This window comes from Ursus arctos, unplaced genomic scaffold (genome assembly GCF_023065955.2).
Source record: "Ursus arctos isolate Adak ecotype North America unplaced genomic scaffold, UrsArc2.0 scaffold_33, whole genome shotgun sequence".
NCBI lineage: Eukaryota > Metazoa > Chordata > Mammalia > Carnivora > Ursidae > Ursus > Ursus arctos.
This window is the reverse complement of record NW_026623019.1, coordinates 11235470-11258177: the sequence shown is the minus strand read 5'-3', so window position 1 is coordinate 11258177 and position 22708 is coordinate 11235470. Positions and strand designations below refer to the sequence as shown.

Below are 22708 nucleotides of genomic sequence, written 5' to 3'. Positions count from 1 at the left end.
AGGAAGCCACATGGAAAAGGATAGAAGGACAGACACTACTGGAAAGTAAAGCCTGGAGGTAATAACCACAACGGGAAGGACACTACAGGCACGGAGAAGTGAGAGGATCAGACCCCACACCAGGCAACCCTGGCAGCAGGGGCCTGCACTGGGAAGACGAATCCCTGTAACGCGTGGCTTGAAAAACCAGTGGGACTTAAATCTGAAAGAGCCAGAGGGCAACAGGAAACTCACCTGCTGCCCTTAAAGAGTCAGCGAAACATGTAACTCTGTGCAAAACACAGCAGAAAAGGAGAAGTCTGAAAAGCACCGGGGGTACAAGTGAAGGGGATTTATTGACTGATCTTAGAATGTGTGAAGGGACAGGAATCTTCAGGAGATTTCTCCGGGAACAAAAGTGCTGGCAGATGCCACTTCTCCTCTACTCCACCAGCTGAGACAGCCGGACACTTGCAGAAGCCACGCTCTCCCCAGCTATGTTGCTAGCATTATGCGCTCCACCCACGCATTCCCCTGAGAACTTACCCATCCAAACCACTGCTCCTGCCTCACCACACCCTGGAGGCAGCCCCAGCAGGTCCTGGTGCCACTCCAAAGTGACTCCTGCCCTGGGGAGGGGGGAGATAACCCCACACACTGGCACGCCTGCTGTTCCAGCAGTCCAGAGTCTTAGCTGGCCATGCAGGGAGCAAGCTGTGCCCTTTGACGCTCCTGCAGCTACGGCAGGGAGGCTAACTGGAGAATCCTGGGCTGATGGCCAGCCCTGCCCACCAACAAGCCAGAGGCAACCTCTGACAGGCCTCTCAACAGCACAGAGACCAAACCCTGCCTAGTGCTCCCCCAGCACATAATTTGGGTCATGACAGTCGGCTAGGCTGAAGGCAACAGTGGCTCAGCCACAAGAGCAGGGTATATGCAGCCCACACACAGGGCACCTCCGGAGACCAGGGAGGGCAAGCGCTACAGGGCACCACAGGACCTGTTCTACACGATGCCACAACTTTCACAACTAGGAGACATAGTTACCTACAGCAACAAACACAGACAGGCAAAGAGAGACAGTAATATGTCCCAAATAAAAGAATAAGACAAAAACCACAGTAAAAGAGCTAAGTGAAATGGAGATAAGCAATTTACCTAATAAAGAGTTCAAAATAATGATCACAGAAATTGGGACTTCAGAAAAGAGTAGATGATCTCAATGAGAACATCAATAAAGATCAAAATATAAGATAGAATCAGAGCAGAACAATTTAATAATGGAAATGAAAAATATACTAAGGGCATCAACAGCAGAGTAGAAGACACAGAAGAATATATCAGTGATCTGGGGACAGGGTAAGGGAAAGCAGTCAAGCTGAATATCAGAAAATACTAAAACATGAGAATAAGGGAACGCAGCAGCATCATCGAGCATAGTAACATTCACAGTATAGGGGTCACAGAAAGGAGCGAGAGAGAAGGGGCAGAAAACTTATTTTAAAAAGCATAGGGGTCACAGAAAGGAGCGAGAGAGAAGGAGCAGAAAACTTATTTTAAAAAACACTAGCTGAAAAATTTCCTAAGCTGGGGAAGGAAACAAGATGAACCCAAGGAGGACCACACCAAGATACATAATAATTAATTTTTATGAGGAGAATTTTTAAAGGAACAAGAAAAGTTACACACTAGTGAAACCCCATAAGGCTACCAGCTGATTTTTCAGCAGAAACTTTGCAGGCTAAAAGAAAGAGTCACTGATATAGTCGAAGAGCTGAAAAGACAAGACCTACAACCAAGAATACTCTGCCCGGCAAGGTTATCACTTAGACTAGAAGGAAAGAGCTTCCCAAACAAGTTAAGTGAGTTCATTGTTAAATTTAAGGATGCTCTTTAAGTGCAAGGACAAAGCCATAATTAGAAGAAAATTATTAAAGGAAAAAAGTCTCATAGGTAAAAGCAAACATATACTAAAGGTAGCAGATCAGTCACTTATAAAGCCAGTTTTTAAAACACAGAAGTACTAAAATCAATTACACCTACAAAACTTAGGGATACACAAAATAAAAAGATGTAAAGCATGACATCATATACATAAAATGTGGAGAGGGAAGTAAAAACACACTGATTTTAGAAATGTGTTCAAACTTAAGCAACTATCACCTTAATATAGACTGCTACAGATACAAGATGTTATATATGAGCCCAGTGGTAACCACAAATCAAAAACCTAAAATAGATACACACAATAACCCAGAAAGGCATACAGGCATAACACTAAAGAAAGCTTTCAACCATAGGGTAAGAGAGCAAGAGAAGAAATGAACAGAGGAGCTACAAAAAGAAGCAGAAAACAAACAAAATGGCAAAAAGTACATACCTATCAATAATAACTTCAAATGTAAATAGATTAAACGCTCCAATCAAAAGACATAGAATGACTAAATGGATTTAAAAAACAAAAAAAAAACCCAAAAAACTACCACCACCAAGACTCATATACATGCTGCATTCATGAGACTTACCTGGGACCTCAAGACACGTAGACTTAAGCGAAGGGATGGAAAAAGATACCCATGCAAATGAAGCATGAAGAAAAAAAAAAGAGTAGCAAAGTATATAAGACAAAATAGACAATAAAACAGACTGAAGCAAGAGACAGAGAGCACTACATAATGATAAAGCGATCGGTCCAACAAGACATAACAATTGTAAGTATGTATGCACCCAACATCGGAACACCTCAATTATTACATAAAGTAAATATTACCAAAGTAAGAAATTGAAAGACAATAACAGAGGCCTTTAACATCCCACTTATATCAATGACAGATCATCCAGACACCCACCCCCCAAAAATCAACAAGGAAACAGTTACTTTGATCATTTAGATTAGATGGATCTAACAAATATACACAAAACATTATATCCCAAAACAGAAAACACATTCTTTTCAAGTGCACATGGAACATTCTCCAGAATAGATCATGTTAGGTCACAAAACATGTCTCAACAAATTTAAGAAGACTGAAATCATACCAAGCACCTTTTCTGACCACAACAATATAAAACTAGAAATCAATTACAAGACAAATCTGGAAAGAACATGAACACATGGAGGCTAAACAAAATGCTATTTAACAATGAATGGGTTAAATAAGACATTAAAGAAGATTAAAAAAAATACATGGAGACAAATGAAAATTAAACACAATGAGCCAAAATCTTTGGGACACAGTAAAAGCAGTTCTAAGAGGGAATTTTATAGCAATACTGGCCTATCTCCACAAGGAAAATCTCAAACAATCTAACCTTACACTCATAGGATCTAGAAAAAGAGCAAAGCAAGCCTAAAGCTAGCTTAAGGAAGGAAATAACAAAGATTAAGGCATCAAAAAATGAAATATAGACTAAAAGAAAAAAGAAACCAAGAGCTGGTTCTTTGAAAAGATAAACAAAATTGATAAACCTTTAGCCAGACTCATCAAGGGGAAAAAAAAAAAAAAAAAAAGGAAGAGGACTCAAATAAATACAATCTGAAATGAAGGAAAAAATAAGTGACGCTACAGAAATAAAAAGAATAAGAAAATATTATGAAAAATTATAGGCCAACAAATTGGACAATCTAGAAGAAATGGATAAATCCCTAGAAACATAAAATCTCCCAAAACTAAATAAGGAAGAAACAAAAAATTTAAACAGGCCAAATACTAGTAATGACATTGAGTCACTACTCAAAAATCTCCCAGCAAACAAGTCCAGGACAAGATGGTTTCACAGGTGAACCGCACCAAACATTTAAAGAAAAGGTAGTATCTATTCTTCTCAAACTATTCCAAAAACTGGAAAAGAAAACTTCCAAATTCATCCTACAAGACTAGCATTACAGGAATACCAAAACCAGACAAAAAGACTACCAACAAACAAACAAAAAAAAACTACAGGCCAGTATCTGATGAATATAGATGCAAAATCCTCAGCAAAGTATTAACAATCCAAATTCAAAAGTACATTAAAAGGATCATTCACCATGACCAAGTGCAACTTATTCCAGGGATGCAAAGGTGGTTCAATAGTCACAAATCAATGTGATACATCATATTAATAAGAGGAAGGATAAAAATCATATCACCATTTCAACACATGCAGAAAAAACATCTGACAAAACACAACATCCACTCATGTTTAGAGACAAACATACCTCAACATAATAAAGGCTATATATGAAAAGCCCACATCTAACATCATACTCGATGAAAAACTGAAAGCTTTTCCTCTAGGATTAAGAACAAGAAAAGAACATCCACTACCATCACTTTTATTCAACATAATACTGGAAGTCTTAGCTGCAGCAATCAGACAAGAAAAATAAATAAAAGACATCCAAACTGGTAAAAGTGATAAAACTGTCACTATTTGCAGATGGTATACTATACATAAGAAGCCCTAAAGTCTCCACCAAGAAACTGTTAGAACTGATAAGTGAATTCAGTAAAGTTGCAGGATACAAAATTAATGTAAAGAAATCTGTTGCATTTCTACACACTAATAAGGTAGCAAAAAGAGAAATTAAGAAAACAATCCCATCTATTACTGCACCCCAAAAATATAAAATACCTAGGAATAAACTTAACCAAGGAGGTAAAAGCCTTACACTCTGAAAACTACAAGGCGCCAATGGAAGAAACCAAGTGATACAAACAAATAGGAAGATATACCACACTCATGGAAGAATTAATACCATTAAAATGTTTAAACTATCCCAAACAACCTACAGATTCAATGCAATCCTTACCAAAATAGCAAGGGCATTTTTTCACAGAACTATAACAAATAATCCTTAAATTTGTATGGAAACACAAAAGATGTTGAATAGCCAAAGAAATTTTGAGGAACAAACCTGGAGGTGTCTCAATCCCAATTTCAGGATATACTCCAAAGCTAATAATCAAAACAATATGGTACCAGTTGAAAAACAGGCACATAAATCAATGGAACAGTATAGAGAGCCTGAAAATAAACCCACACCTTTACAGTCAATCTACAACAAAGGAGACAGTAATTTACAAAAGGAAAAAACAATCTTTTCAATCAATGCTGAAAAACTTGATAGTTACATGCAAAAGAATGAAACTGGACCACTTTCTTATACCATGCACAAAAATAAACTAAAAATGGATTAAAGACCTAAATGTGAGACCTTAATACCATATAACTCCTACAAGATAACATAGGCAGTAATCTCTTTGACAGTGCTCTTAGCAACATATTTATGGCTATGTCTCCTCAGGCAAGGAAAAAAAAAAAGCAAAAAATAGACTATTGGGACTACTGGTGTACCAAATACAACTACTGGTACACCAAAATAAAAAGCTTTTGCACAGTGAAGGAAGCCATCAACAAACAAAAATGTAACCTAGTGAATAGGAGAAGACATTCGCAAACAATACATCCCATAAGATGTTAATATGCAAATACATAAAGATCTTACACAACTCAACACCAAAAACAAAAACAAAGAAACCCCAAACAAAAAAACTCAACTTAATTAAAACATGGGCAGAAAATATGAACAGACATTTTTCCAAGGTAGACATACAGATGGCCAACAGGTACATAAAGACGCTTTGTGTGCCTGGATGGCTCAGTTAAGGGTCCAACTCCTGATTTCAGCTCAGGTCACCAACTCAGGGTCGTGAGATTGAGCCCCACATCGGGCTCCGTGCTCAGCACTGAGTCTGCTGGAGATTCTCTCCCTCTCCCTCTGCCTCCCCCTCTGCTCTAATAAAATAAATAAAATCTTAAAAAAAAAAAAGATACTCAACATCACTCATCATAAGGAAAATGTAAAATCAAAACCACAATGAGCAATCACTTTACACTAGTCACAAAGGCTGGTATCAAAAACACAATAACAAGTGTTGGCAAGGATGCAGAGAAACAGGAACCACTGTGCACCGTTGTTGGGAATATAAATTGGTGCAACCACTGTGGACAACAGTATACAGGTGCCTCAAAAACTTAAAAATAGAAATACCGTAAGATCCAGTAATTCCACTACTGGGTATTTACCTGAAGAAAACAAACACCAGTTTCAAAATATATACTCACCCTGTGCTTACTGTAGTATTATTTACAACAGGCAAAATACTAAAGCAACCTAAGTGTCCATCTGTAAATGAACGGATAAACGAAATGTGGTGTGTGTCCGTGTATATGTATATAATGGTGTCCGTGTGTGTGTGTGTGTACAGATTCTTAAATACAAAAAACTGGTGGTTGCCAGAGGGGAGATGGGTGAAATAAGGGGATTAAGAGATAAAAACTTTCAGTTATAAAATAAACCATGGAAATGAAAAGTACAACGTAAGGGAAAGAGTCAATAATATTGGAACAACACGTATGATAATACACAGTGACTACACTTACCATGGTGAGCAATGAGTAGTGCACAGAATTATTAAATCAATGCTGTACACCTGTAACTAACCTTGTACGTTAATATTTACTTCAATAAAAAAAAACCCACGATCCACAAGAAACACATTTTAGATTCGAAGATACAGGTTTAAAGTAAAAGGATGACATTTTATATAGTCAACTGGAACTCTTCATTTCCCCTCTCCTAGCAATCCTCATTTCAGTAAAACGTACCACTATCCGTCCAACTGTGAAGTCAAAAGGTTAGATGGGATCCTTGATCCTTCCACAATTCAATCGTTCCATCCACTCCCTGAGCAAATTTTGTGGTTCGATTTTCTAAATTTGCTTGTCTACTGCTACCATATGAGAAGCCAGCGTTCTCACGCACCTCGCCTACTTCGAAGAGCAGCCTTGTAACGGACTCTCTGCTTTTATCTTTGTCCCATACAGTCCACTCTCCATAAGGCAATGCCGAGTGCTTTTAAAGCATACGAAATACTATTTTGCTCCAGCTTAAAAACTTCGAAAGCCTCCTCTGTTTCTCACTGCATTTAGAATCAAATTCAATTGCCTTTCTTTTTTCTTCAAGGGTCTAACACGGTCTCTGCCTAGCTCTCATATCTGCTGCTTTTCAGGAACAATACTGGACCTCACGGGACAGAGGGAGGATTTGTCAAAGTGTTGAGAAAAAAACTATAATTTAAAATTCAGCAATATTAATATTCCAGAATGAGTGCAAAAAATATATTTTCCAACACACAAGCACTCAGAAGGTTCATCACCCAAAGATCATCTCTAAAACACCCATGGAAAATATGCAGCAAGAAAAAAAAGTCTACCCCCTAAGAGGCAGAAGTATGATAAACCAAGTAACATGATCAAATAAACCAATAAAACATATTAAGTCTAAATAAGCACAGACCATAAAAAATATTGTAAATAAATGACAAGTAAAATTTCTAAAGGTACAGATATGGAGGAGAGGAATAGAAAGTGTCTGAACTAAATGGAAAAATAAAAATGCTAGCTTTTAAAAAAACATGTTATTTAAACTTTAAGAGTAGTCCACAGAATAGGCTTAGAATATGTAACTTCAGGGAAAAAATTGGAATAAGAAAACCTTTATCAACGGCAACAGGAAAGAGAAAGGAGAAAGGGGAGCAGGCAGCAGAATCGAACCAAAAGCACAGTGAGTAGAAAACCACCATAAAGGGACCTGGTGAAACTGCCTTCCTGCATGACAAGGTGTCACGACAGCACAGTGACAAAAACTGCAGAACAAGACCCAGTACATACTACTCACAGCAGATAAAACATGATGCAGAAATAACAAAACAACAGAGCTTCAAAATCCAGGAAGCAAATCTGATATATTAGGAAAAATAGATAAATCTCACAGAAGAAGATATTTCACTTTAAAAATGGATAAATTGGGTAGGTAAAAAAGTAGGCAGAACATCTGTGTAAGTATAGTAAACCTGTTTTAGCATACGCGTAATTATATATATTTACCATGCATATAAATATATAGACTGAATACACATTCTTTTTGTATACAGAACATGTACAAAACCAAATATAAATGTCCAAAGAGATCTCAAAGTATCTAAAATAAAGTCATAAAGTCTACATTTATTAACCATAAAGGAACAGAAGTAGAACTCTACATTCAGGTTTTGAAATTCCACATCCATAGAAATTAAAATAGTAAGAACTCCTGTACAACCTTAAATGAATGAAAATGTTAAATGGAAAAGATGAAGTTTTAAACAGAGGTGTAGCCAGGTGGTAATCAGAAAAACACTTACGCCCTGAAATGTATTATTAAAAGTTAATAAAAGTTAAAAGTGAAATAACGGCTGAAAGTGACAAGCCCTGGTAAGTATGCTAAAGCGAAAATAAAAAATACTAGTCCAAGGAGTATTAAACTACTTAAAAAGTCAGCATACCACTGAAACACCAGTTAAGGATGAAACAAGATAAAATTTTAGGCCAATCTCACATGGTGCAAAAAACTGTAAATACAAGATTTTTCTAGTTGAATCCAGCAATGTATTAAAATATCAAGTACGATTTGTGACACAAACATAAAGATGATTCAACATTACACAACTATCAACCGGTATTCCTGTTTAGCATTTTAAAGATGAAATCTTTATGCCTTTTCCCTCCTAAACTCTAACTAAATATTAGAAATGGAGTACAAAGGGTTCACTCCCACAAGGACAGAGGGAACAAGGGAGGAGACGTCAGCAACTGGAGACCTCAACAGCAAGAGAGGAAAAGACAGCAGAGGGACAGCTAATTCAGTACCTTATTACAGAAGCCACAGTGTGAAAGGCAGTGAGAGAAAAGGCAAAGAAAGGAGGACTCTTTCAAAACAAAAAAACCCATTCCAGAGCCTCTCGAGAACTCCGAGATGTCAAGTGTAAAAGACAACATATACAACACGACTACCCTGCCCTACACTGCCTATCCTGCTGTCCTGTACACCACCCACCCAGACACCCCGAGCGCTCGGCACTGACGGCCTAGCCTCTGCCATGGAAATCTGAGGTTTATTCTCTGGAGAAATTAAATGAGAGGTGCCTGGGCTCTGACGAAAAAGCACAGAAAAAGGGGTGCGGCTGAAAACTGGAAGATTAACATAATGCTTGAACCACCGGCAATGTTTCAAGTTATGCGTCTATCCCCAAGACAGGTAATTCAAACTCCAGTTTCTTAATGGTTCTGAAGAACAAAACCCCACATACTGTTGGGGATCGCTTAACCTCCTTTCTCGCACAGCCATCTTAAAATGATTTTGCCATCAAGCCTCACCCATGCACAAAGAATTTGTAACCAGCTTTTTAACGTCTTACTCTTAGCATCAACAAAATAAATCTCTTGAAATTTAATTTCTGCTGAGATAACGAAATCCAATTTTACCATCACCCCATTAAACTACAGCCACTCAGTTACAAAGATCGCAGTGCTTATCTAGGACTAGTTTCGAGAATTTTTCGTCATCATCTGTGCAGCTGCTCTACTTCTGACCTTAGTATCGCTCACAGATCAAGGAGAGAATGAGGAGGACCTCAGACAATTTCCAAACAAAAAGTTGTCCCATAATCCCGACCGGAACACAAAAGTTAGGTCAAATTAGCATAGTAAAAATTTCAATACAAAATCTTACCTGTTTATCTTTCCTTTCTATAATATCTTGCTTTTGTTTGCATTTTTGAGAGGTCTCTTTAATATCTGTTGCCTGTAAGATTGAACCAGAAGGAGGGGAATTTAGTTAAAATCTCAAGCAAGCCAATTATGTGGCCCCATCCATCCAAATATCAAGTTAACCCACAATACTTTTCATTTCTTTCAAACCAAATTCATAGTTACCACCAAAAATACTAACTTACTTGCAAATCTATAAAAGGTTATTCACTGATATTAAAAACAGCCGTAGCAATATGCATAAATGTTTCTTTATCCCTTCACATTTATTATCTCGTTAAGTATTTCATCTGATCCTAAAAACCATCCTATTAGGATAGCAAGGTCCAGAGTGCAAACTGTTCTCAAAATCTCAGACTCCAAAATCTCCCTAAAGGTTAAAAGCCATGACCATAAAAAATTTTTAAGTTTAAAATTTTTATTTATTTATTTTAGATTTATTTATTTATAGATTTTATTTATCTATTTTGACAAAGAGAGAGACAGCCAGGGAGAGAGGGAACACAAGCAGAGGGAGTGGGAGAGGAAGAAGCAGGCTCCTAGCAGAGGAGCCCGATGTGGGGCTCGATCCCAGGACTCTGGGATCACACCCTGAGTCGAAGGCAGACGCTTAACGACTGAGCCACCCAGGCGCCCCTTAAGTTTAAAATTTTTAAATAAGTTTTTAATAAATGGAATATTCCATATGCCATTATACTACTTATCCTAAGAAACATCAGGTTTTCTATGATAAATTCACAAAAGTTCAATGTTTCCAGAAATACTGTGAATCCTCTTATCATTAAAATAATCACATTTCAAGGTACTTGGGTGGCTCGGCTGGATAAGCATCTGCCTTCAGCTCAGATCATGATCCCAGGGTCCTGGGATCAGCCCTGCATTGGGCTCCCTGCTTCTCCCTCTGCCCCCGAAATCATGCATGCGCACGCACTCTCTCTAATAAATAAAATCTTTGGGGGAAGAAAAAAACCAATCACATTTCAGTTTTCTCTTTTGTATGCTGGAATTTCTATAAAGTAGCAACCCTCCAAAAGTGATGATTAGGACCCTGAAAGCCCTGGTAGAGATGAGTTAAAAAAGGAATGAAAGCTACAAGTAAATCCACAAAGTAACTCAGAAGACCTGCAGAGGAGTTCTGTACTTGCTGAAATACAGAAAATCCTACATTGAGCCAGAAAAGTACCTTCTCTTTGATTCGAGCCTCCAAAACGTGACGCTGCTTCTCAATTTCTTCGATTCGACGGGTCATGGGGATCTGCCCTTCTTTAAGTTTTCTCACCTCTTCCTTTGCTCGGTCTCGAGCTAGTTTTACTTCTTCATACTCCTGACGAACATTTTCATATTCCTTGCAATTAATTCAAGAAACAGAAGTTAATGCACTACTAAGCTTAAACTAACACATATACTAAAATCAAGGTGCAGGCAGAAACCAAATCTATGAAAAGACCGTTTTTGATATCCTTTTGGCCGGTCTACTAATATAAAATGTACCCTCTGAAACAACTTCAGAAATAGTGAATACCAACAATGACTTATTAAGAAGCTTGATACTGAGTACTTATCTCTATCACTAGGCTGGACTCCGACTTCCATCCCTTCCTGGTTCTGAAACTTACACAGTAATTGCTACGAATATGAGGTTTTTTCTAGTATCTCAATAAAGAAGGGATATGAGAATGTATAAATAAATAAAAGAAACTCCGTTACGAAAAGTAAAAATGAAAAATCAAAGGAAAAATGGGCCAAAAGAAGAACAAAAATGCAGGTAAAAATTATGCTTGTTATGTCACAGGAATTAATATTTGCTAAAAAACAGAAGTAAGTGGAGTGCTCAGAAAGCATAGAGTAAGAATGAATGGGACGAAGACAAGATGACAAACATTAGAATAAATTTTAAAAAATGAAAAAAAAGATTGAAATCAATCTCAAAGAAAAGGATAAACCAAAAGACTTTAAAGGAGAAAGATAAAGTAGGTTGAGAGTAATACTGGGCATAGGAAAATGTAGTCAAAATGAGCTGAAAAGCAAAAAGTTTAAGAACAATGGAATTATGGGCGGCCTAAAGGGATGGTGGAGAAAGGCCACAGATACAGCCACATGTTCTATTAACAGTGACCTCCATCCTAACCCCGGAACAAACATTATAGAACTTTCTTATTTTGTTCTGCCCGTCATAAAGAAATGCACTGAGGGAATGGACTCTTGGAATGGCCTCTTTAGCCCAAACCGTGGTCATAAACAATAACTATACACTATACCGTGATTAAAAGGAAACATCAGCCTCAGTAAACTTAGGAAGCAGGAGTAGACAATTACAGTTCACAGCCTTCAGCTACATCTGTACCTGGACTTACTGGTGGTACATGCCAAGTAAATTCTCTGTGACCTGACGACACTCAAAGGTTTAATTTTTACGTGTAAACATTTTTAGATCATTGACATCTTATAAAACAAACTATCTGCTGGGGACTCAAATCTGGAAGAATTAAGAGCACAATCAACTGTTACGTGTTACACAATATTAACAGTACACAGCTATAGCATAACACCGATTTTATTATGATTTAGAAGACAAAATGAACAAGAGCACCTCATTTGAATACAGAGCAATTAGTGCCTTCTTTCTAGCCTTTCTGCTAGTTAAAGCATCACTGTTTTTGCCTCTAATAATTAAGACTTACCACCCATGGCCTTTTAGCTTCAAGCATCTCAATCAAATCTAAATGTCGCTTACGTTCATAGAACCTCTCCACATCTTGTTTATATCTTTCATTCCTCTGAATCATTTTCTCTAGATACTCAGTTTTCTCTTTGCATGAGGTCTAAAACGAATATTTAACAATTAGCTTAACTGAAAAGACAACAGGTCAAATCCTTTAATGATGAAAATGTACAATGCTAGCAAAATATCACAGGAGTTCTTAAGAACTGTGTACAACTAACATGCATACCTGAGTTCTGGTCTGTGCCCTGCAATTTCTTAGTTGTATGACTGTGAGGAAGCCCCACCTCACCACTGAGCCTCGTCTCTTCCCGCCTAAAGAGAAGACACGTATCTGCCCCACTCACCTCAAGGGTCGAAGCAACGTACTTACTCTAAGTGCAAGTTCAACAAAAGCTGTAATGTGATATACATGAAAAGTAGTAGTATTACGATTAGTATGTTATGAACACCCATGACTTAAGGACTGAGAAATGAGATGAAGGAAGCTAAAATCTGGCCTTTAGACTGAGAGTTAGCAAATGCAAAGACATACTCAGAACCTAGCAGGATACGCGCTTGCATTGCTTCAGAGGACGGCAGTAATTTCAGTGTTTCAGAGGTAGTGTAGTAGTCCTTCCCCTTATCTGTGCGGAATATAGTCCCAAACCACTAGAGGATGCCTAAAACCAGAGAGAGTACCAAACCCTACATATACTGCTTTTTCCTATACACACATACATACGATAAAGCTTAAATTATATATCTGACACAATAAGAGACTAGTAAGAACAAAACAGAATAATTATAACAAACGGTCATAAAAGTTATGTGAATGTGGCCTCTCAAAATATATTATCGTACTGTTGTCACCCTTGTGATGATGAGATGATAAAATGCCACATGATGAGATGAAGTGAGGCACTGTGACGTAATGTCAGACTACTGTTGACCTGGTGACCACAGTCAGGAGGATCACCTGCTTCTGGACCACGGGTGACCGTGGGTAATTGAAATGGCAGGTAACTAAAAGTGTGTGTAAGGGGGGTGCTACTGTATCAGACTGTTCCACGGGGGCAAGGGTAAAAAGACTGACAGAGCATCTAAAGCAGTATGAAATAATTACTACTCCTTTGGTCACGGACTCTGAAAAAGTATAAATTATAATAATATGTATTATTAAGTATGGACAGTTACAATTTAAAAGAAAGCACTTGGTTTATAAGATACCTTATTATGAAAATTTACTGAATTTATTTTAGTAGCTGGGACATGGAAAAGGATTCATTAAAACACCTTTTCAAATGATACGTTATACAAGGACATTTTAATGTGTATGTTTATTAAAGATGAACATAAAAATAACACTGCAACTAAACACAAAGCTCTCTTACAAAGTCTACCCCCTTGCAACTGAAAAAATATGAAAACAGGTTCAACAGAGACACTCCATCAAAGCTACACGTTAACTGCTGTACTACTCAAAGCTTTGTACCGTCCTGGCACATGGCAGGTGTTTAAGAAATACTGAAGGAGTAAAAGAATAATACTGAAACTTCCTGAGAGAAAGAAATACTTTAAAATACTATTATTGGTTCCTTAGAAATTCAATGAATGACATGTATTTGATGAAATGGTAGTCAAATTTTTTCAAACTTTTTTCAAATCCAATTCTCACTTTCTATGACGTAGTTAAATTAATGTCAGCAATACAATCTTAGGTGGAAAAAAATCACAAATATTTGAAGTCATTCAAAGAATCAGAGTTACTATCACTCTACCACACTGTGAAAGATGGAAATCAGTGAGGGACAATAAAAATGAGTTGTCTGTTTGTACATACCTCTAGTTGTTTTTCTTTCTCCCTGAAGTTTTTGAGTTCACAATGGTATCTGTGCATTTCTGGAGGACCAATAGACTTCTCAGTAGCTTCAAGGAGTTCAATTTTACTCAGTTTAGCAAATTCTCCAACTTTATCCTAGAGCATAAAATTTAAATATCAGTAACTAGTTATCATTTTAAAGACTTATTTATTTAGAGAGAGCGAGCGAGCGAGCGCAGGGAGGAGGGAGAGAGACAGAGTAACTTAAGCAGACTGCACTCAGCAAAGAGCCCGGCACAGGGCTCGATCTCACAACCCTGACATCATGACCTGAGCAGAAACAAGAGTCGCACACTCAAGTGACTATGCACCCAGGTGCTCTGCAACTATTACCATTCATAGATCTCCTCAAAATATATTTCACTCAGAGAACACACTTGTTAAGATGAAACTCATTTAAAAGAAAAAAAATGTAAGATGTGCAATATAGATGAACTCGCTCCTTCATATATTATTCCTTAAAATGATAAACTAAGGGTATGAACTGTCATCTTTCTGAGAACCTTTTGAAATTTTCTAGGTCAATATTTCTAGGGTAAAGTGTTTACATATACATAATAAATAGCTTGGGGATAAAAGAGAAAACAGTTCCCTGGACTGAAATCATCGTTTTCTACCACACATCATCTGGAATGTTAGAAGTTAAGAAAAAGGGTATTTTTAACATCTACTTCTGGAGATATCAGACATAAGCTAACAGTGCTATCAAATTTTAAATTTTTATTTAATTTAGACATAATCAATTGTTTCTGAATTGAAAAAAATGAACTATAATTCAGTCACTAGACAGCACTCAAATTTAACATTTAATGTGCATTTTCAGGATATTTTTACTAAACAAACTTACAATATAAAGTTTTAGTATATCAAGTATTTTATACAAAAACATGATTAAGAAGTTGTTTATTAACAAAATTTTAAGTGCCTACAAATTGTAGCAAATGGCCACGCAAGTTACTCTACTTAAAAAAATACAACTTTATTTCCTTTACCATATTCTGTAGTTTAAACTTCCAACTTTTTATTAAATGAAATCTTCCAAACTACTATAATAAGATTATGAGATGAGAAGCTACCTTTTACAAAGGACTGTTAGAAAGTGTTAACATTATGAGGCTTAAATAGCCTCCATTACAATATCCCTTGAAAAATATTTACATTCTCCTATTGCATGAAGAGGAAACACAAAATTTTCCCATGTGTACATATAATTCTCTCATACCTGAGGTAGAAATTGGCAAAGATTGCCCACTTGAATGTTTAAGGCTGCAACTTGCTCTTCTACTACTTTCTGGGTTGTAGATTTTTTGTTGATGAACCAAGAAGACTGATTTTTTGCCACGTCAATCTCACGGGTGATTACAAGATTTCCAGAAGTTCTGAACCTAGTTAAAAAATAATTTTAAAAATCTTTATATTCAAAATACATGTATCATTTTAGAAATATAATTCCCAAAATTCTCTTGCAACAAAGGTTGCCAGACAGGATTATAATAACTTTTATTCCTTTTGATATTCTGGCCCCTCCAAAGAAGGAAACCTTGATATTTTATTGGTAATAATACATAATTGACCACATGAAGTTACCACTTATTCAACATCACAATTATTTAAACTGTTAAAATAAAACGAAGCCAATACTAATTTCCAAACACTGACAGAGGATTTACATATCTGGAGTAATTTATCCTTTAATTATCATTCTCCAATCACATGCGTTGACTGCAATTCAAAATGGGTTGGTACATTAAAGCATACAAAATTAAATGCTGAAACTTCCTCTACTTGGAAAATATGTGAATGAAAACCAATTCTTGCATAAGCAGTTCCAGACATCAAAACTAGCCCGGTCATACAAGCCCACGCCTTCCTTGTCACGTACTCCCCTCTGAATTCAGAGGGGACTATATCATACACCCTCTTAACGGAACATTAAGCAATACAGAATCTGAAAGAAGGGTATTTACTTATTTCTTGCTTTTAGAAGTACTACTGCTCCACACCTCCCATCCATCTTCTTCACTGGGAATCAGCAGCATGTGGTAGAAAGATAAATTATTGGTATTCAATGGCTAAATGACAATGATAATTTGTAAATGTTGTGTATATAGACTATACTGTAATCAAAACACTCCAAACATTAAGATTTTAGAACTTAAAAAAAAAGTAGTTTTAAATTTTCATTTCTAGCAGAATGACTAATGAAGTACTCTTTTAATCTTCTTGCTGTAAACTACAGATAATGAAATATTAAAATATATTCATAAATGCATTTATGAGTTAGCACGAAAGTAAATAAATCTGGCCTAAATCCCAGAGCAGGTGGAGATCCAGAAGTTGAAAAATGAAATTGGCTTTTCCCCTGGGAGAATCTGTTTCACCAAATAACCTTACACATTCATTTTCATAATCTCCCAGGAGAGGGGGTTGCAGACAAGGCCCAAAACTACCCAAGGTAGAGAGTCTAATAAAAACCATCCCCAAAAGACTATACCCTCAATCTAAGGATAAACCTGAACTACTCCATCATCATCATCGTTGTCATCACCACCACCACCACTACCACCATCACTATCACCACCACCTCCACCACCACTACCACCAACAGTGAGGTAAACTGCCTGTCTTAAACTATGGCTTGAACTGCAAAAAAAAAAAAAAAAATTCTCCTGAGGACAGTTAATAACTGCAAGCCAGTCTCAAACAGATTAGTATATTGAAATTAGTTACACGATATACCTAAGACGCAAAAATGCACAAACTGAGAACTGTGTATATTTTGATCCTGGATTCAAAGTACCCAATGGTCTGTTGCATAAGTTAGTGAAAATGCCCTCAGCAGGAATCTACCTTTACCTTCAAAGAATTAACACAACGTTCAAAGGAAATGGAACAGCTCACTGGAAACACACATAAATGAAAACAAACCATCAAGAGCAAGAACTAGCACAAATAAAGTAGAATCATACTGGAATTAATAGGCAGGTACAGAATAAGTATACTCACTGTATTTCAAGAAATAGAAAACTGAAAAGATTCACTTATATCTGAGCTGAAAAAAAAACCAAAACAAACCCAAAGGAAAAGTATCTAGAATGCAGTGCAAAGACATAAAAAGATGAAAAACATGAAGGATGTTAAGAGACATGGATGACTAAGTAAGAGAACTTAACATCTGTCTAATCAGAGTTCTAGAAGGGAAGGAGACAGAATGGGTCAGTGGCAATATAGGAAGAGAATTTTCCGAACCGTAAATTTAAGCTCACTAAATCCCAAGCAAAATTAAAAAAAAAAAAAAAAAATCCACATCTAAATATATGATGTGAAACTATAAAACAGCAAAAACTGAGCTAGGATTTCAAAAGCCACTTGAGCTACATGAAACTAATGACAAAGAGGAAAATAAAAGTCACTTGAGAAAAAGAGAATCACTATCAAAGAAACTAAAATTACATTCACATCTGAAGACAATGGAATTGTACTTTGCATGTCTTGAGAAAAGACCTATCAATGTAGACTTCTGTATCGAGCAAATACATCTTTCAAGATTTAGAGCAAAAGAACATCATTTTCAGACAAAAACTAAGCACTCTTGTAGAAGATCCTCACTAAAGAAAACTTTTAAAAATATCCTCTGGCAGAAAGAAAGTAATCTCAGAGGAAATAACAAAAATGAAAGAAAAAATAAAAAGCAAGACAAACCAAAAACACATGGGGTAATTCTAAACAAATACTGACAGTATAAATTAATGGTAGTTATTATGTCTAAAAAAGTTTAAAAGACAAGATAAAATTAAAATAGTTCAGACAAGTTATTCAAATAAAAGTACTCTAAGGTCTATATTCAATAGGAAGATACAGACATTTCAGTCCAGACTCGAATTCAAGTATATGTATTAAAAATTCTAACAACCGCTAAAACAAGAATGAATAGTTTCCAAAACAGTAAAGAAAAATTAAACAAAAATCCAAACAAAGGCAAGAGAGAAAAGAAATACTGAAAAATAGAACAAATAAAAAGCACGGAATAAGGCAGTAAAAAGAAGTCCCAACATTTAAGTCAATCAATAAATGTAATAGATAACGCACTATTTAAAAGGCTATATAAACATCCAGTTACGTTTGTTGGAATGAGATACAAAAGGTATAAAAAACTTGAAATAAATGAATAAAAAAAGGTAATCTGGAAAGCTGCCAACTACACTAGTGGCAAATTAAAACACATTCTAAAGGAAATGCATCAAAAGATAAAGAAGTCAGTACATAACAACAGAAAGTTCAACTAGGAAGACAGAACAATTTGAATCTTAGCTGCAACTAATACTGTCCTGAAGATATGTAAGGCAAAAATTGACCGGACGAGGGTAACTGACAAATCTACATAAAGGGATAATGTAACGCACCTTTCTCAGTAATTAAAGAATCGATATGATGAATGAAATCAACAAAAATATACAAGCTTTAACAATACAATTAATCAGCTTGAACTAACAAATAGAGGAACACTGCACATAACAAGAGCAGAATACTCATTCTTTCAACCCAGTGGGTAACAATTATGAAAGCTCACTACAAAAAGGATGTCTTGACAAATTTCAAAGGGTTGGTAACATGACCATATATTTACATACATTACTATATATTACACTATGTATTACTATGAGGTCATATATATATAGTAAAACATAAAATATATACTGTACATATAATATAGCAATATATAACTTTACTATGTATTATTATACATTGTATTATATATACTATATACAGTATTACTATCTATTATATATAGGACCATATAGTAATATATAATACATAGTAACAAATACAACATGTAATTTTATAGTTTTATAATATATATATTATCACAGAACTTCTATCATAGTGGAAATCAATACTGAACTATAACAAGAAAATTACTATATCAGAATTTGAAACAACTTCTAATTATGAACTCGTAAAGAAAATAGGACTGAAAAAAATAGGAAAATGCTATATACCAAAATTTGGGAGACAAGAGCTCAAGCAATACTGAGAGGGAAATTTTTAACTTAACTGTTTACATGAGGGAAAACAAAAGACTAAAAATTTGTATAAAAAATATCCATTTCAAGAAATTAGGAAAAGAACAAAAAAGCCAAAAAGTTTCAAGAATTAGGAAAGTATAGGGGCGCCTGGGTGGCTCAGTCGTTAAGCGTCTGCCTTTGGCTCAGGGCATGATCCCAGGATCCTGGGATTGAGCCCCACATCAGGCTCCCTCCTGGGAGCCTGCTTCTTCCTCTCCTGCTCCCCCTGCTTGTGTTCCCTCTCTCGCTAGCTGTCTCTCTGTCAAATAATCTTAAAAAAAAAAAAAAATTAGGAAAGTATAGAAAATAATGAAACAGAAAACCATGATGTAAGACAGAAACAACAATGTAGAAGTCAATTCACTGAAAAAGACTAATGAAACTGACAAATCCAATTTTTTCAAATCAAGGGGAAAAAAAAAAACCAAGGAGGCTAACACTCCTAGGTCAAGCCACTTCTCTGCTCAAATCCTGGTGGGTTCACAGCTAACTCAAAATAAATGAAAAGTCCTTACACTGGCCTACAAGGCCGTATGAGATGGCTCATCGGTATTTTCAGACTTTATCTCTTATTATTCTCTTGTTCAGTGCAATGCAGTTACACTGGGTACCACTTCAGTCTTAGCATGCAGATGCTGAAATGCTGTTTCCCCAAGTATCCCCATGCTCAACACCTTATCTCCTTCAAATCTTTGCTCAGGTACTGTCTTGGGAGTGAGAACTTTCCTGATCACCCTATTTAATACTGTAAACTCCACTCTGGAACTCCCTATCCTCCTTTCTTGCTCAATTTTCTACCTAACACTAATCACCATCCAATGTAATATGTATTTTACCTACGTATTTATCTGCCCCTCTCTCATGCCCCTAACCGTAAATTCCAGAATGCTGTATCTCCCTTCCCTCTCAACAGAGATGTACTCAAATATTTGAAATGACTGCATAGATGTATGCTAGAGGTTATTCTATCCACTGTTCCATTCAGTATGTGACCACTTAACACATTTGTTCAACAGCAGTAACAACTTCCAAGTAAGGACAAGTCATTTTGAGTTTGGTATTCCCAACAAGTGACCACAATGTAACTAAAGGAGTTTGGGGAAATGCAAACCTCCCTGTAGTTCTGGAACAGAACTCTGGTTTATGGTCACTGGTTAGATTATTAAACTAGCAGCTGTTACACACCAAAAAGTGTACCTCTTTAGATAACTAAGAAAACAATTGGGCCTTAGTGATTCAGAGCAGAAAATCAGGAGCGCTTAATACCTGCAGCCATCCATAAAAGACTTTGAAACTTATATATTAGTACTTCCTCTGTATTTTATAAATATACCTGGCTTAGTATATTTGTTTCAGTTGCAATATCTAAGAAACTGTTGTGATCCATCGACAGCACCAAGCCTAACACAAGAATATCTTCGGCAATTTTTAAACAAATGAGATATAATTCACATATAATCCATTTTATATATACAAATCAATGCTTCTTTAATTGTGGTAAAATGTACGTAACATAAAATTTACCATTTTAACCATTTGTAGGTGTGCAGCTGAAGAAATATGTGTATCAACAACAGTTTTTAACATAAGCACAAGGTTCTACAACCATCACCACCATCTAATTCCAAAATATCTTCATGACCCCCAAAATGACCCCAAACCTGTTAAGCAGTCACTCCCCACTCCTTTACCCCTCATTCCCAGGCAACCACTCATTTTCTGTCTCTATGGGTTTGCCCATTCTGGACATCCCAGAGACGTGGAATCACACAGTATGTAGGATTTGTGTCTGGCTTCTTTCACAAAGCATGTTTCCCAGGTTCACCCATGTTGTCGGATCTATCAGTACCTCATTCCTTTCTATGCTGAGTAAGTTGTCCTTGTATGAATATATCACATTTTGTTTAGCCATTTATCAGATGATACACATTTGGGGTGTTTATAAGTTTTCACTATTGAAATTAGGAAAAAGCTAATTTTGTGCAAATGAGTAAATATTCTCTAGAATAGTAACTGGATCGAAGATTATTTCATCCAAAATCTGATAATCTACTGCCAAATAAGATGTGCTGCTTAGATTTCCACAGTGCACGGCAGGATTCACTTCTCTGTACCTTCATATTACTAAATCTTATTTAAAAAATTTTCTAAACAAAAAGGAAAAAAAAATCCTCATTTTGATTTCCTTCAAAACTGATCAGTTATCACTAATGAGTTGTATCCTTTTTATACTTATTGGCCACTTATATCACTTGGTGTTAAAATTCTTTGCTTATGTTCTGTAAGTTGTTTGTAATTTACTGACTTGCTTGAGACATTGGTATTTTGGTAATTTTAAGATATGTACATGTTGTTTGTGCAGAAAATGTTTTCTCCCACCTGTCACCCATTTTTAACTATGGTACCATTATTTTCATCTGGATGCGTATGGAATCTAAATTTCCTACCTTCCTTTTTATGGTTATTAGTATCCTATTCTGCTTGAAATAGGCTTTCCTTTTCCGAAGATTTAAAAAATAGCCTACATTTTTTTCCCACTATTTTCAAAGTTACATATCTTTTCAGTCAGCCTTTAACACATCTAGATCTATGAGCAGGGTGTTTGATAAAGCTCTAAATTTGTTTAAGAAAATTAATAGCCAATTAGTTCACCTCAATTAAAGTTATTTATAGTCCACACTTAAACTGCCATCTTTACAATAAATTCTCATATACATGTAGATCTCCCTATTTTTTCCCTTCTGCTCCTCTAATTTTCTGTACAAATACCATATTATCAACAACTTCATAGTACACTTTAACATCTGGTACACAGATGTCTTACTCGTGGTACTGTTTTTTCAAAATCTTCTTGGGTTTTCCAGCACATTTAGTCTCCCAAATGAATTTTAGAATCAACTTTAAACTTACCTGATACTCTGGTTGGAATTGTATCAAATTTATACATTAATCTGGAAGGATTGACATGGTGAAAATGATATTAACTTTATGTTTCTAAGAACACTGTATGCTTCTCCATTTATTCAGGTCTTGGTTTTGTATCTTTCAGTAAAATCCTATCATTATATTTTAATAAATTGAGTATAATCTTACTTGTTTTATTTCTGTGTGTGCCTATTTCTTTTTCTTTTTTGCCTATTTCTCATCACTACATAAATAAAACATTCTCCCACAGTTTTTGAGTAAAAAGATCATTTCCCCATATCCTGTAAAATGATGAGGCTATCAGATGATCTTTAAAAGCTATTTAAGCTAAAAAACTCCATGACTTTCGATAAACACTAGAAAAAACAACACTCACTAAAAATCAACTAAAAGGTTTATCTGTGTTTAAAAGACAAAGTATATAAACCAAGGATGGTTAACCGGCTCATCTTGAACCCTAACTCGGATACATCAGAGATGGCCGCCAAGAGAGGTGATTTCTTTAACAACTCTACTCAA

General features: G+C 35.9%; 1 protein-coding gene across 2 annotated transcripts in view; it reads right to left on the bottom strand.

Annotated features, from left to right (window-relative positions):
- SMC5 (structural maintenance of chromosomes 5) overlaps nt 1–22708 on the bottom strand; it is an 89912-nt gene that overhangs the window by 54532 nt on the left and 12672 nt on the right. For both annotated transcript variants that reach the window (XM_026519350.4, XM_026519351.4), the window contains exons 4-8: nt 15421–15583; nt 14160–14294; nt 12297–12437; nt 10799–10960; nt 9578–9649 (exon numbers count right to left, since the gene is read on the bottom strand). In XM_026519350.4, the coding sequence (XP_026375135.1) occupies nt 9578–9649; nt 10799–10960; nt 12297–12437; nt 14160–14294; nt 15421–15583 (673 nt within the window). The remainder of the gene's footprint in view (nt 1–9577; nt 9650–10798; nt 10961–12296; nt 12438–14159; nt 14295–15420; nt 15584–22708) is intronic.